Genomic DNA, 16469 nt, shown 5'->3' with positions numbered 1-16469 from the left:
GCTGTCCCTTGAGAAAGCGCCTTTGGGTTTGCCATCTTGAGTTACACGTAAAAAAGAAAAAAAGGCAGGGTGAAAATCAGCACTTTGCTCTACTCTGTTACGTAGCCCTTGTCCGAATAAGAAAAAGGCTGAATAAATAGGAAACGCTACATGCTACAGGTTGATAAGGTCAATGGGTTATGATGATATATAAATCCCATTTGATTTATGAAGTTTCTCTTTGTGAAGGGCTAATGATGACACGGCAATACAACACATTGGTTTGGAATCACACTTCAGAAAACAACAACAACCCCCCCCCTTTTTTTTTTCCCCTCTAGTGAAAAGCCACTTGAAAATGGTGTTGAGTGGTTTATTAAGGCATACTCTCAAAGTTTAAACTGATTTTATTGCATTAATTCCAATTGTTATATTTATGTGCAATTCAATTAAACGTAGTCACTGTAACTACGCTCTAACATTTTGTTGCATTAAACAATTGAATTTGGCAACAATTGTTGAGAGCTTCTGAGGTCACATCTAGCCTATGATCCTCAGACTATTCCCTTCTGTTTTGAAGAGACGTCAGGATGAAACCTTAAGACCAGGAGGTCTTAAGGTTGCCGTCAGCTCCAATGCACATGTGTGCGCTGGCCAGACAGAGTTGGCCTCCTCAGGGTGCCGTCGGCCAGACAGTGTCGGCTGGTGACCCCCAGGGGGAGAGCCTTCTCTGTGGGAGCGCCTTCCCTCTGGAATGAGCTGCCCCCGGAGCTTCGCATAATCCCCGACCTCCGGTCCTTCCGACGCACCCTAAAAAGTTGGCTTTTCCAGCAAGCCGGCCTGGCCTGTTAATTTTAACTTATTTTAAATGTATCATCTTTTAAATTCTGTTGTTTTTTTGGATATATATATATATATATATATATATATATATATATATATATATATATATATATATATATATATATATATATATATATATATATATATATATATATATATATATATATATATATATATATATATATATATATATATATATATATATATATATATATATATATATATATATATATATATATATATATATATATATATATATATATATATATATATATATTTTTAACTTTTGGAATGTGTGTTTTTTTAATGTTATACGCCGCCCTGAGTCCTTTTGGAGAAGGGCGGCATATAAATCCAAATAAACAGAAACAGCTCATTTTCAGCCTTCCAGAGGACCAGATGTGGCTGTTTTCGCCCTCCCTGGGCTTTAGGAAAGCCTCCAGAGCCTGGGAAGGGTGAAAAACAGGCCCAACATGCCAACTGGATGTTCAAACTTCCAGTAAGCCTGTTGGGTCTGTTTTTCGCCCTCCCCAGGCTCCGGAGGCTTTCCTAAAGTCTGTGGAGGATGTGCAGCAGCTGCCAAAAAGGCCAACACACTTCTAGGCTGCATAAACAGAGGGATAGAATCAAGATCACATGAAGTGTTAATACCACTTTATAATGCCGTGGTAAGGCCACACTTGGAATACTGCATTCAGTTCTGGTCGCCACGATGTAGAAAAGATGTTGAGACTCTAGAAAGAGTGCAGAGAAGAGCAACAAAGATGATTAGGGGACTGGAGACTAAAACATATGAAGAACGGTTGCAGGAACTGGGTATGTCTAGTTTAATGAAAAGAAGGACTAGGGGAGACATAGCAGTGTTCCAATATCTCAGGGGTTGCCACAAAGAGGAGGGAGTCAAACTATTCTCCAAAGCACCTGAGGGTAGAACCAAGAAGCAATGGGTGGAAACTAATCAAGGAGAGAAGCAACTTAGAACTGAGGAGAAACTTCCTGACAATTAGAACAATTAATCAGTGGAACAGCTTGCCTCCAGAAGTTGTGAATGCCCCAACACTGGAAGTCTTTAAGAAGATGTTGGATAGCCATTTGTCTGGAACGGTATAGGATTTCCTGCCTAGGCAGGGGGTTGGACTAGAAGACCTCCAAGGTCCCTTCCAACTCTGCTATTGTATTGTATTAAAACGGCTTCCCCCAGACCCCCAGAGGAAATACCAAGTTCAGCTTGGAGGCGAGCAGTGCAGCGCACTCAGGGGGAGAGGTTGTTGTGCACACACACGCATGTGGGAATGCGCTTTGCATTATGGGTGCCAGCACAGGCATGCGCTATTGCGCCCGCGCACGTGCATTTTTGGTACCCAACAACAAAAAGGTTAGCCATCACTGCCTTAAGAGATAACATTAAGAGATAAGAGCATCTTCCACAACGTGTGGACTTCCAGATACACTAAACACCCTCGTTGTAACACTGTAATCAGTGTTGGGGAAATTAAATTAAATAAGAATGAACAATAATGGAAAGACAAGGCAGAGGAGAAGAATAAATGTTGGTCACACCACTAAAAAACTCAAAGGAACTTTTCATTGCTGGAACTGCCTGCAGTTTAATTATGAGCAGTCCTCAACTTACAACCATTTGTTTAGTGACTGTTCAAAGTTAAAAGACACTGGAAAAAGTAACTTATGACCGGTCTGTCATAGCATCCCCACTGTCATGTACCGTATTTTTCAGAGTGTAAGATGCACTGGAGTATAAGACGCACCAAGATTTTGAAAAGGTAAATTTAAAAAAAAAAGTTTTTGCACTCTGCAGCTTCCCAAACCATCTGCATGCCTCATTTTTTGTGAAAAACGGGGCAGGCAGAGAGTTTGAGAGGCCTGCAAAGTGATCCTAGGGGCTGTGGGGGCAAAAACGAGCAAATAGCTGCATTTTGTATGTGAAAACAGGCCCGTTTTTTGCTAAAAACAGGGCATGCATAGGCTTTGGGAGGCTTGTAGAGTGCTCCTGGGGGCTGAGAGGCAAAAACAGCCTATTTTTCACTCGTTTTGCCTTCCTCAGGTCCGAGGAACACTTTGCAGGCCTCCCAAAGCCTCTGCATGCCCATTTTTGTGAAGGAGTTGGGGTTGTGGGAGGCCAAAAATGCTGTATTCAATATATAAGACGCACCCATATTTTCTCCCTCTTGGCAACTGGCATGCATTTACAACAGTGGCATTGTTCTGGGGTCATGTGATCACCATTGGTGATCTTTCCAGCCAGCTTCCAATAAGATTGATTCTTCTCAATGGGAGAAGCCCGATTCGCTACTTATCACCTACAGTAATTCACTTAGCAACTGTGGCAGAAAGGTCATAAAATAGGATACAAAACAGAACCACTTTGCTTAGACCAGGGGTGTCCAAACTTGGGAACTTTAAGACTTGTGGACTTCAACTCCCAGAATTCCCCAGCCAGCATGGCTGGCTGGGGAATTCTGGAAGTTGAAGTCCGCAAGTCTTAAAGTTCCCAAGTTTGGACACCCCTGGCTTAGACCTTCTGGTTCCAATTGTGGTTATAAGTCAAGGACTCCCTGTGGTGGCAATTTACTGTCATATACCCTACTGCGCTCTATATTAGTATTAGGTTATGTATTTTGTTGTCGTCGTTCGTGTGGTTTCAATTTTCTTATTCACCGCTACCTACGTTCATCTTTTGGGTTAAATGCTAGCTGAGATATAGGATCGAGAATTATTATAGATACGTGTCAGATTCAGCGATGGTTCTCCTGCTGCTCATCCTTACTTGAGACCACACCATGCCTTTGGTTTATAGAGAACAGGTTGACTCTCTTGGGCCTTGCGAAAGACAGTCGCTACGAGAATCCCAAACTTGGCAAGCTGCAACAAGTCCTGCAAGACCAGTTCCAAGACCTGAAGAGCTCACGGGGCATTGTGTTCATCTGGACACGCCAGAGCGCCTATTCTCTACAGGAATGGGTCCTGGGTAACCAGGCTTTGCGTGCACTTGGGATCAAGTCTGATGTTCTGACTGGAGCTGGTTCCACCAGTCAGACAAAGCACATGACGCAGGTAAGTCTACCCAAAAAATGTGGAAAAACCTATGTCCCATTCCCAGGTCTACTGTAAGTCTCATTGGAATGAGACCAGGGGTGAAATGCTACCGGTTCGCCCATGCTGGCTCAGGAATGCTGGGAGTTGAAGTTCACAGGTCATAAAGAGGCTACAGTTTCCCACCCCTGCGCTATAGACTACTTGAATAAAAGTCTTCAAAGAAAGCCCGCTTCTGTCTTCTGGGATTGAGCATCCCAGTTCCTGCCAAAAGCGGGGGGAGCGCAGGGGGGTCGTGCCACACCCATAATGCTATGTGCACGACCCCAGCGTGCATGCACGCGCACCCCCCACCCCATGTGCATATCACCAGAGCCCCCCCCTTTTTTTTGTAAAAAGTTTTATTGGTTTTAAAAAACATTTATGGGAAAAGGGTAGTAGGGTACATAAAAATGTTTAGTAGCTTCCATGCTGGCAGTAGAAATCCCCCCCCCAATCTCACACTTTTACAGTTTTAAAAATAACATGTAAAGGATAGCATAAACAGAGTTCTTACTTTGTGTCAACAACATGTTCAATCAACTCTTTCTTTGTCTCTTTCAAGTATATCAACAATTACAGTAATATTTCAGATGTTTTGTGACCTGAGCCTTTTCGATATTGCCTCCTCCTCTCTGCTCCCGGGGGGGGGCATGCCCCCCCCTCTCCATATCTTGTACTTTGCTGCTTTTTTCCCCACCTCTGCTATCTTCGTCTTCTGGGAGGGAGAAATGTTTTTTAATAAAGGCCTCTGCCTCGTCCACTGTCTTAATTCTAACTCGACTTCCCTCCCAGAAAATCAACATTCCTTCTGGCATTAACCATCTGAACCAAATTCCTCCATTATATAACAGAGCCCCCCCTTTTTTGGCACACGTTTTTTGCCCTCCCCAGGCTCCAGAGGCTTTCTAGGAGCCTGGGGAGGGCGAAAACAGCCTCCCTGCCCCACTCAGGAGGCTTCAGGAACTTCCCTGAAGCCTACGAAGCACGAAAAACCGGCCCTAAAGGCAAACTGGAAGTTCAGAAACAGACTTCTGGTTTGCTCGTAGGGCCGGTTTTCGCCCTCCGGAGCCTTCAGGGAAGCCTCCTGAAGGTGGCTGAATGCTCCGGAGGGCGAAAACCAGCCCTACAAGCAAACCAGAAGTCGGTTCCTGGTCGAAGGCTGAAGTCAGCTGGCCAGTGCGCGCATGCATGCTGGAGCTGACAGGGCAAGGCCTTGTGTGCCCTAACAAATGGCTCTGCGTGCCACAGGTTCGCCATCATGGCACTAGAAAAAGCCTTCTAATTTTGTCTTGGGCATTTCTTTCAGCAAGAGCAACAAGATGTTCTCCATCGCTTCCGAGTGGGACAACTCAACCTTCTTTTTTCCACCAGCGTGGCTGAGGAAGGGCTGGACATCCCTGAGTGTAATATCATAATCCGTTACGGGCTGATGACAAATGAAATTGCCATGATGCAGGTCAGTCAGTTTTGAGAACCTTATTCCAATGCATCCTAACACCTGCAGATGTCTGGAAAGGAAAGGAGTCTTCTTAATGCTGGGTCATTGAGAACAATAATAGTTCAACTGAAGAGTGGTTTTTGACTGATCCATTTATGTTCTTAAGCAGGGGTGTCAAACTCAAGGTCCAAGGGCCGGATCTGGCCTGCGGGATGCTTAGATCTGGCCTGCGGGGCTGGCCTGGGAACAGCAAAGGATGCCTCTGCCAGTGAAAACGGAGCTCAGGAGCCCATTTTCACTGGCAGAGCACTCAGGTCACCACGGGTGCCCCCGACACAAGTGACATCGGGCTGGTCACGCCTCCCCCCCCAAGTCAAACACACCCTGATGCAGCCCTCAATGACATCGAGTTTGACACCCCTGTTCTTGAGGACAAGTAGAACACCAGTGGGCTTTGGAGCCCACTAGTTTGGAGTTGAATGCAGGTGAGTGTCTTTGGGGAATGCATTTGGAGATGAATGCAGTTGCTCTTCTTTCTCTTTCTTAAGGCCAGAGGCCGTGCCCGTGCCCCAAACAGCACCTGTTCCATTTTGGCCAAGGCCAACAGCAAGGAGGTGGCCCGTGAGAAGCTTAATGAATCTTTGGAGATCCTGATGGAGAGGGCCATAAAATGGGTGCAGGAGATGCCTGAGAAAGAATACCACCAAAAGGTAAAAGAACTTCCTGGAAAGGCCAAGAAAGAGGCCTTTGATATTTAGGCTTTGAGAAAGAATGACAATAAAGTACTAATTTGGTGGGAAATGCAGCAAGCCAGATTTTGACGTGCTGTGATAATGTACTCTTATTTGTTCTTTTACTGCCACTTTACATCACCAAAGTCGTAGCTCATAGTCTCAAATTACAGTCTTCTAAGGGGGAGAAAAAACTGAGCTACCATATTTTTCAGAGTATAAGACGCACCAAAGTATAAGGGGCATCAAGATTTTGAACAGGCAAATTTTAAAAAAGGCTGTTTTTGTATTCTGCAGACCTCCCAAACCATCTGCACGCCTCGTTTTTTGTGAAAGCAGCAATCATTTACCTGCATGTCCCTTGCACACACTCCTACACCTGGCAGCACCTTGCAAGCCGTCTGGCGTTTGCAATTTCCTGCTGGCTTTCCCATTGATCTTGCTCATTGGAAGCTGGAAGGAAATTGCAAGGAGGTCCTTGCTTAACAACCCATGATTGTTGCTTAACAATGGTAACTGGAAGTATTAGTCCTGCCATCACTTAGCAATCTTGGAGACCTGCAGAAGGAAGTCACAATATACCATGTATTCATATGAATGGAACACAGATTATTGATTCTTTCCAATAGATTGCAAAATTGCAGCATGAAGGCATGATCAGCAGGAAATTGCGGGATGTCAAACTTCAGCAGCAGCGCCACCTACACAATCCAGAGAATGTACTTTTCTGTTGCCTAAACTGCAACCTGGCTGTCTGCCATGCCAGTGACCTGCGCAAAATAGAGAATATGCACCACATCAACATTAATTCCAACTTCAGGTGAGGGAAAGTAGAAGTGACTAGTTGCTCTGTGATTTTGAACTCTATTTATAACATTGGGAAGAGCTAGTGGCGCAGTGGTTAGGATGTAGTATTGCTAATTTTGCCAACTGCCAGGAGTTCAATTCCTTCAAGCCTGACCTGCTCAAGGTTGACGCACTAGCAATAGCACTTAAACTTATATACCACTTTACAGTGCTTTACAGCCCTCTCTAAGCAGTTTACAGAGTCAACATATTGCCCCCAACAATTTGGGTTCATAGTTTACCAACCTTGGAAAGGATGGAAGGCTGAGTCAACCTTGAGCCTGGTGAGATTGAACTGCCAAATTGCAGGCAGCTGACAGTCAGCAGAACTAGCCTGCAGTACTGCATTCTAACCACTGCGCCACCACGGTTCAACCTTCCATCCTTCCAAGATTGATAAAATTGGGGACAATATGCTGACTCTATAAACAGTTCAGAGATACTCTAAACCACTATGAAAAGGTGAGTGAGTGAGTGTGTGTGTGTGTGTGTGTGTGTGTATGTGTATGTCTTAAGTGCTAGTTCTATCGGGAAACATATCTGGCTTTCTCCATTTAAATAACAAGTTTGTCCCAACTCTGCAGCAGACTTCTTCAAGCTGACGCCCTCCAAATAAATTGTGGAATTACCTCTCATGAATGAGAGCTGAGAGAAATGAGAATTTATATCCAATTTCTGAAGAGCACCAGGATGGAGAAAACTAGTCCTGTGCTTCTGTTTCAGAAATAACATTTCTTACTTAATGTATAGAGCTGTGATGGCAAACATATGGCATGCATGCCACAAGTTGGCACATGGAGCCCTCTCTGCAGGCACATGAGCCGTTGCCCCAGCTCAGCTCCACCGTGTGCACCTACCACCAGCCAGCTGATTTTCGGGTCTCTGCCGCGCATGCGTGAGGGGCAGGGCATATACGGAAGATGCATGTGCAAGGGGCGGGGGTTTCATGCGCATGCACGGGGGTGGAGGGTACACCCCCCCACTGCCCGTTTTTAGTTCCAGGAGGCTGCAGGGAGGCCTGCTAGGTATGCGGGGTTGTGCGCGCATGTGCAAAGGGAGCATAGGGGGAGCGCATGCAAGCACAGGGGGGCAGGGCACATGGAGGGGTGTCACACACGGATTGCGTTATGGGCTTGGGCACACGACAACAAAAAGATTAGCCATCACTGTTATAAAGCAGGGACCAGCAACATGTGGCTCTTTCATCCCTCTGCTGCGGCTCTCTGTTGCTCAAAATATGTGTCACATATTTGTGTCACAAGCGCCACAAATTTTGTGACAAAATCACTATCAGTTTATTGCAAAAGGTAACTTTACCTGGAACAGCTTACATACCTTTAACACAACATCTGCCTATCTCAGGTCTATAAAAATGCCAAATATAGTCTGTACATCTGATTGACTGAGGCCAACTATAAGAAATGTTATCTGCATGTAAATCCATATGTGTACAGAGACACTACTCTTTCAACATAGGAAGAGAAGGGTCAGCAAAGAATCCCCTTTCAGGAGTGGGCGTCAAAAATTTCAGCAATGGGTTCTCTGCCCAGTTGCTGGGTGGGCCTCGCCATGGTGGGCGTGGCCTAGTCAGCCTCCTGCACCATGGCAGGGGTGTGGACGTTTTTGTCTTCCCCAGGTTCCGGAGGCTTTCTTCGAGGCTCTGGGAGGGTGAAAACTGCATCCCCCAGGCTCTAGAAGCCATCCAGAGGCCTGAAGTGAGCCCATTTCCGGCCTTGTGGAACTTCCAGGAGGCCCGTTTTCCCCCCTCCCCAAGCCTCCACATGGGCCGTAAACTTACCTGGCATCCAAAACAAGCCGCGTGGAGACTCCTGAGAGGTGGGGTGGGAGGGGCTGGGTGGGAGGGGCCAGTCAGGAGTGGGATTTGTGGTTCTCTGAACCAGCCATAACTTTAGCTACGGGTTCTCCCAAACCCAGGTGAACCCATAGCAGCTCACCCCTGCCCCTTCCCGAGAACTGTCAGTCAGGGCTTGTTTTTTTCCAAGAATTGCACGCCCCACTGCCTTAGGAATGAAAGATTACAGAATGCCCAATTGTTCTCTATGCAGCCTGTATTACACAAAGTCACCCAATTGTGTGGCAATTTCCCGCGAATTCAAAGACTGGAAGCCAGGCAGTTCCATCAGTTGTGAGAAATGTGGGCAGGTAAGCACAGTTTGAACTCATTTTTTTCCCCTAAATATACTTATTTTGCTTGCTTTTGTGAAGAAAGAGATGTTAGAGAGGAGAAAGTGGCAGGCCAGTGGGAAGGACTTGGCAGATGGACTTTGAATTTAATGTTTTTAAAAATCAAACTTATGTCTAAAATCTCAAGGTTCAGATTATGTAAATATTCCATTCCTTAATTAGACCTTAATTTGTTTCATGGCAGACCACAACCAAGTTTCCCACTGATGATTGTTCCCTCTATTATTGTTGTTGTTTGGGGCTTCTGAAAAGGATCTTGCAGAATGTGTTCATCAAGGACAGGAATTTAACAGGCTTTATCTGTGTTTATTCATCTGTGGAAATCAGAGTGTGAAGCCAAAGTTTGTCAAGGTTTCAGATAACACAGTGGGGACTCAGGTAGACTTCCACAATTTGATGGCTGTGCATTTAGGAAAGCTTTGCATGGTCTTAGCTTGGCACGAGAACTCTGAAGATAATTATTTGGTAGTCTCTTGTTGAGATAACGCTTAAAGCCATAAGGCATTTTATTTTGACTTAGTTTGCTATCTTGGGTGAATCCAACAATTGTAGTTTATCCAAGAAACATGAACTCTCAGACTATAAAAAAATGGGGTAGGGGCAGAGAACATCTATCCTGTTAAATGCTATGTATCCAGGGGTGGGATTCAGCTGGTTTGGATCAGTTCGGGCGAACCGGTAGCTCTGATGATCAGCTGGGGAGCGAACCGGTTCATTCCGATGGTCAAGTGGGCCCACCCGCCCGCTTTACTTACCTATATCTTCTCAGCTGATCTACGTGGCAGAGCAAATTGCCACGCCTCAGCTGTGTTACTCTCCAAAAGTAACGTGGAAGGTAAGTTTTGCTAAAACTGCGCACGCAGTGCGTGTACGCAAACCATACGATCACTGAACTGGTAGGATCCCACCCCTGTATATATCCTTGAGGAGAATCTCTACCAGTCAGTCTGTAGGCTCTGGAAGGGGAGGGGAAGTGAGGGAGGGAGGGAGGGAGGGAGGGAGGGAGGGAAGGAAGGAAGGAAGGAAGGAAGGAAGGAAGGAAGGAAGGAAGGAAGGAAGGAAGGAAGGAAGGAAGGAAGGAAGGAAGGAAGGATACAAGAATAGGCATCTCTGTAAGCTGAGATGAGCTTTTACAATCTGTATTATTTCTGTTCTGCTCTTTGGTAAAACCAAGGCAGCCCAAACACTGGGAGATGAATTTTTCTACAGTTCGCTGACATTTTCCCCAAAGGTAGAAATTCTATGCTTCTGACTTACTTAACCTGGTAAAGAGGCTAACTGTATTTGTGTTCCTGCAGATTTGGGGAATGGAAATGATCTACCGGGATTTCACGCTTCCGATGTTGGCCATTAAAAATTTTGTGGTGGAAACTCCCAATGGCCGCCAGAAACCCAAAAAATGGAGCAAAGTTACTTTTGAAATCAAGGCCTTTGATTATACTGAATATTGTAGTACTAGTTTGAAACTGGATACACAAGACTTGGGGATTAAATGAAAAATAATTCAAAATAATGGAATGTGCCCCTTTTGGCTAATAAATGTAGCTGTAAACATTTTCCTTTATCAAATGAAAATTAGCAACCCCATTGATTAAACGCTGATTCAAAATAATTTGAAGTAGGCTTGCTGAACCTCTTCACGCTAATTCCAACCCTAAATGCTGGGGTGGGGTGGGGTGTTTGTTTCTTCTTTAAATGTATTTGTGAGCTGACTTGTCCCAAAATAAATGCTTGCAATGGACGAAGGTACCCGGCTGCATAATCATTTTTCTTGCATTAAAGACCTGAATTGAATTGGGAAGAGTACGTGGCATCCTCTTTGCAACTGGGGTCTTTCTGAATGCCTTGAAAGAACATGGTTATCGTTTGCAACATTGACCGAAATGGCAAGTTCCAAACAAAATTCGTGCTTTTTAGGCTACAAGAATTGGAACTCATTTTGAAGCATTTCCACATCATAATTGGAGTAATCGAACCTTCACCTCTTACACAAGACATGTAAAAGTCCAGATAGCTCAGTGTTTCTCAACCTTGACAACTTGAAGTCCTGTGGACTTCAACTCCCAGAATCCCCCAACCAGCTGGCTGGGGAATTCTGGGAGTTGAAGTCCACAGGACTTCAAGTTGCCAAGGTTGAGAAACACTGAGATAGCTAGTACTTAGGCTGCCTGTTTTCTCCTGAGAGGACAAGAGAGATAAAACTCCTTATCAATTTCTCTTATTTCCCTTAACTTAGACTGAAACTGCCACCTGGAACAGCGGTTACCACTGGTGGTCCGTGAGAAAATGTTGGTGGTCCGCAGAAAAAATATTTGTATTTTTTATATTGCACTAAATCAGGGGTCCCCAAACTACGCCCCTTTGGCCAGATACATGCAATGAACGTTTGTGTTGCTGCAGAGAGTCTCCTTCAAGGTCTTTTTGTGTGGGTCAGAGGGGGACAGAAATTCTGACTTGGGGTTTGCTTTGACCTCCTGGTGTGGGGCTTTGGATGAAGGCTGGAGGGAACACTGGTGGCGAAGAGCGGGAGGATCTTGTTCCAGTGGGACTGCATCATGGTCTAGAACTGGCTAACCATCTTAGCCTGCTGAGCCTCCAGGCTCTGGCACCTGGCCTTGCACTCCCACAGGTCTTCCATCTGCTTGGAAAGCCTATGCTCATAGTCCTTAGGGAGGTGCTTCTACTGAGCCTCCTTCTCGGTCAGATCCAATTTGAACTGAGCTGTTTTGCCAACTCTTTCTCATGGTGGCTGCTTAGCTCCAACAACTGCTTCCTGTTGGGACCCTCAGGAGCCCGTGCGAGGAGGCGAGGAGTGGCTGGAAGGAGAGAGGCGAGTAGAGGGTAGAGAATTCATTGGAGAATGAAGAGGAGCAAGGTTCATACGGAGCAGCTTCACGGAAACGTAAATGGAAATCTACCTGGATTTCAAACAGAGGTTTTGTAATCCGTGACAAATCTGTGAAAACTAGGTTATATTTTGGGAATACTAAAGTGTATGTCAGTGAGGAAGGATTGTAACACATATTTCCCATCTCTCACACAACCACCTAACTGCATATTCTGCTACTTACAGCTTGGGTTCTAAAGTAGATTTTGCAACACCTCAATCCTGTCTGGTAAATCATTGCATTCTTTTTTTTTAAACCAAGTTTGTAGATTGCCCCAATTAAGAAAAGAAAACACGGCAGTGATCAAATTTGTAATTTTATAATTGTCAAAGCTTCTTGCATCTCAATTGATATTGTGTGACACAAACATATCCATTTTTGTCCTCCCAATAGCCACTCTTATGAGGTGGGTTTTCCTGAGCTTAATCTTATATGTGGACAGTCTTAGTCCAAAAACAATAATTATTAGACCACACTGATGCTGCTGTTATGCAGAGTATATTTTTAAGAAATAAGATATTTTTGTGTCTTTTACCCTGACCAAATTATTCCTTAATTATATTTTTGAAAACAAAGTATAACGTTGCCTGCAGTTTACACGATTCTTTTCCACCATTGATATGGCCAGTCTTATTTAAAAAAAAATATCATAAACAAACTCCTCAATATAAAACTTGCAGAACAATTACTGATGGATTGTTGCTTTTATTTTACAGGATTACAAATTTCTTTAAAATTTTCAACAGAAATTAAAGTGCGTAATTTTACAGTAGTCCAGCTCCCACCATTATTAACCAAATATACATATATTACAGAAATGTGTACAAATATCTGCAAATATTTTACATACATGTACATATTATCAACTGGTAAAGCTAAACACATTCACCGTTTTAAATATTACTTTTTCTTTTCTTTTCCCCCCCCTATATTTTAGAATCTATTTGTGGTAAAGGAAAAAGCCCTTCTAGAAATCACTCTTTGAATAAATAGACATGTATCCCAAAGCATTGTCTGTAATGATATTGTCACCTAAGCTTGACTTGGTTATTATTCAGGCAGCATTCAAAGTATAATTCCCACAACCTTTAAGTGTACATACTCTGAATACTTCTGTGAGTTTGGAATAAGATAGTTAAATAGCTTTTATACACATCCAGTCTCCCACTCCAGGCCCTCCCTGCTTATAATGCAAGATGTCCTCGACTTGCGACTACAATTGAGTTCAAAATATCCGTTGCTAAGTGAGGCAGATGTTGCATCTCATTTTGCAATCATTAAGCGAATCCCTACAGTGGTTAAGTGAATCATGCAGTTGTTAAGCGGATCTGGCTTCCCCCTATTGACTTTGCTTGTCAGAAGCTGAATGGGAAGGTTGCAAATTGTGATACACATGATCCCAGGACACGACAACTGTCATAAAGTCACGCCAGTAGCCAAGTCCCAAATTTCGATCATGTGACCATGATTATGTGAAAAATATCACACTGTCGCTTTTCTCGGTGCAATTGTGACTTCAAAGAGTCACCAAATGAATGGTTGTAAATCTAGGTTTACAGTTATCGCAACTCAATATAGTGAACTTACAAACAGAGCAATTTTTTTTTGAGAAGGTAAGTTAGATTTGCTATAGTGGGTAGTACAAATTACTTACTATCAGTCCTTTCTTCGCTAGGATACTGTGAGAAAATCTACTTCTTCTCTATTGATTTACCACAAATATTGTACGCATCCCATATCGAAGACAAAAAAAAAAACTCCGTATATACACTTTTTCCCCCCTCTAAAAATTCAAAAGCAATTGCTTCAACAATGAACTAGCTAAAACTGCACCTCTATTCTTTAGTGATGGGAGCAGAACAAATTAAGCAAGCTCTTCAAACCAGTTTCAAATGTGACACTGAAAATATGTACAATGGGGACTTGCTGATTTAATGTTTAAATATGCTGCAAAAAAAATTGTAAATGTGAAACATTTAAAGCTAACCAATACTCCCTCTCCAAATAATTATAAAATTATAATACTGTTAATATCTGTTCATATAATACAGCCTGGAAGAAGAAAAGGTGTTTAATTCCTCAGCAGTTGTATGTATGTATACTATGTATGTATGTATGTATGTATGTATGTATGTATGTATCGGTGGGTTCCAGATCCCGTCACAACTGGTATGCTGTGACGGGGCTGGGCGTCCACCATGCGCATGTCTGCCACGCGTGCATGTGCACCCACCACCCACAACGCCCTGAACTGCTTGGCAGAGCGTTGCGCGGGTGCCGTATGCTCTGTGCGCGTGTGCAAATGGCCCGGTTGGATCAAATACAGGTAAGGAGGGTGGGAGGGCGAGTGGGCCCTCCGAAGCACGGTACCGGAATGGTACCTGGTTCTCCCAGCAGGCACCGGTATGCCTGTAACAGGGCGTACCGGCCGTAACCCACACTGGTATGTATGTATGCATGCATGCATGCACGCACGCGCACGCACGCACACACACACGCACACACGCACACACACACACATATATATATAACTACTACTTATGTGTATGTGCATGAATGTTTCCGTTTATCAAATTACCAAGAAATAAGAATGAAATGAAAGGGATGAAATTTAACAATTCTTCTTTGATTCTCAAGTGTGGCTCTTCATTCACATTAACAATCTAAGACTAGTGCTTCTCTACCTCAGCCGCTTTAAGATGTGCAGACTTCAACTCCCAGAATTCAGCAATGCTGGCTGAGGGAATTCTGGGAATTGATGTCCTCCACACATCTTAAAGTGACTCAGACTTAGAAATTCTGACCTAAGTATTTCCTTAGATACAGAGACAGGAAAAATACCCCAATTATGATGTCTGCTGAAACAATTGATTATTTCTGTTGTACTTTTTTTCTGTAGGGAAACAGTACACACAACCGATTCCATCATCTTAACATTAAAGATGAACCTGTTTAGTTAACATAGGTAAAGGTCAAGATTTCCCTAGTCCGGTCACTTCTGACTCTAGGGAGCGGTGCTTATCTTATCTCTTCTTAGCAGAGGGACTCAGTGTTGTCCAAATATTCTCTCCATGATCATATGGCCAACGTGACTATACACCAAGGCACATGGAACACCATTACTTCCCACCAAAGTGGTACTTATTGATCTACTCACATTCGCATGGTTTCGAATTGCTAAGTGGGCAGGAGCTGAGGCAAGTAAAGGGGGCTCACCCTATAGTGTGGCGCTCAGGTCTCAAACCCAAGCTTCCAGGTGACAAGCTCAAGGTCTTTTAACTGCCGAGCCAACAAGCCCCCTTCACTTAACACAGGTTGGTTCTAATCTGAAACTACATTGATTTCCATGTCATTGTATATTTATAGCACATTGCCACATAGTGCTTAGTTCCAGCCTAGCATGTTGTATAAAACAAGCTGCTCTGGTTTATATGATTCACGGTTGGATTTGTGCAAACAGCTATTATAGTTTATTCAGTAAACCATGTTTAACCAAGCAATGGCTTAATGATGTGTGAGACTATATCCAAGCAATATTTAATCAAAATATCCCATCAGACTGAGATATACCATCTACTGTATCACCGGAAGCTAACTGAGGGCAGAACTATAAATGATGGCAAAAAATAGTACAAACCAGGGTATCTCTTATAAATCAATTTGAAGCAATCATTTGAGTAGTAGATTTCAGAAGCAGCACTGTTTTCCTTCCTCTTATAGACAGCTATTTATTATTTAATAGAATTTCCACCCAATTTAAAGCTCAAGTATGAATAAATCTCAATGCTGGCCATAACAAACATATATTTTATATTCATTTCTACCATATCAATATATAAATCATAGTGTTGTGATAACTTCCGGATCCAACATACATGAGCATGCAATACAAATTAAGGATTTTAACAATGCATGTAAGGGCCAGGAGGATGAATTGTTTAGTTATTAAATAGATAGGTGCATAATGTAAAACAAAGGCATGTCCTAGAATTAACACTTTTTTTTTCTGGTGTCTCTTTTGTAAATAAGATCCTTTCTTTGCCAGTGACATTAATTATTTCTCAAGCATGGAAGAGAGTACTGCATCCCCATCACATCAGAGGGAATTCCTATGCATGGATTCATTGGACAAGGACCTACCTGGGAATGGTGTGAAGGGAAAACATCATCCTTGGATGTAAGCCTCCTCATCAGGGAGTATTTTCACATTTGGTGCCTGATGTGCTTAAGTTGGGATGGGTAGAGGGAGGAGAGAGAGAAAGAAGGAATATATCCAGCTGTTTAGCAGAATAGAATAGAATAACAGTTGGAAGGAATCCTGGAGGTCTTCTAGTCCACCCCCCTGCTTAGGCAGGAAACCCACACCACTATAGACAAATGGTTATCCAACATCTTCTTAAAAACTCCCAGTGTGGGAGTATTCACAACTTCTGGAGACAAGTGGTT

At 43.5% G+C, this 16469-nt stretch overlaps 1 protein-coding gene across 4 annotated transcripts in view; it reads left to right on the top strand.

Moving 5' to 3' along the window:
* DHX58 (DExH-box helicase 58) overlaps positions 1 to 10884 on the top strand; it is a 34667-nt gene extending 23783 nt beyond the window's left edge. For all 4 annotated transcript variants that reach the window (XM_081956738.1, XM_081956736.1, XM_081956737.1 and 1 more), the window contains 6 exons: positions 3638 to 3894; positions 5222 to 5371; positions 5902 to 6063; positions 6714 to 6904; positions 8997 to 9093; positions 10434 to 10884. In XM_081956738.1, coding sequence (XP_081812864.1) covers positions 3638 to 3894; positions 5222 to 5371; positions 5902 to 6063; positions 6714 to 6904; positions 8997 to 9093; positions 10434 to 10631 — 1055 coding nt within the window. In that variant the 3' untranslated portion in view covers positions 10632 to 10884. The remainder of the gene's footprint in view (positions 1 to 3637; positions 3895 to 5221; positions 5372 to 5901; positions 6064 to 6713; positions 6905 to 8996; positions 9094 to 10433) is intronic.
* The last annotated feature ends 5585 nt before the right edge of the window (positions 10885 to 16469 follow it).

This window comes from Natrix helvetica, assembly GCF_964273705.1.
Source record: "Natrix helvetica genome assembly, chromosome: 6".
In the NCBI taxonomy this organism is placed as follows: domain Eukaryota; kingdom Metazoa; phylum Chordata; class Lepidosauria; order Squamata; family Natricidae; genus Natrix; species Natrix helvetica.
This window is presented reverse-complemented; position numbering and strand designations above follow the sequence as displayed.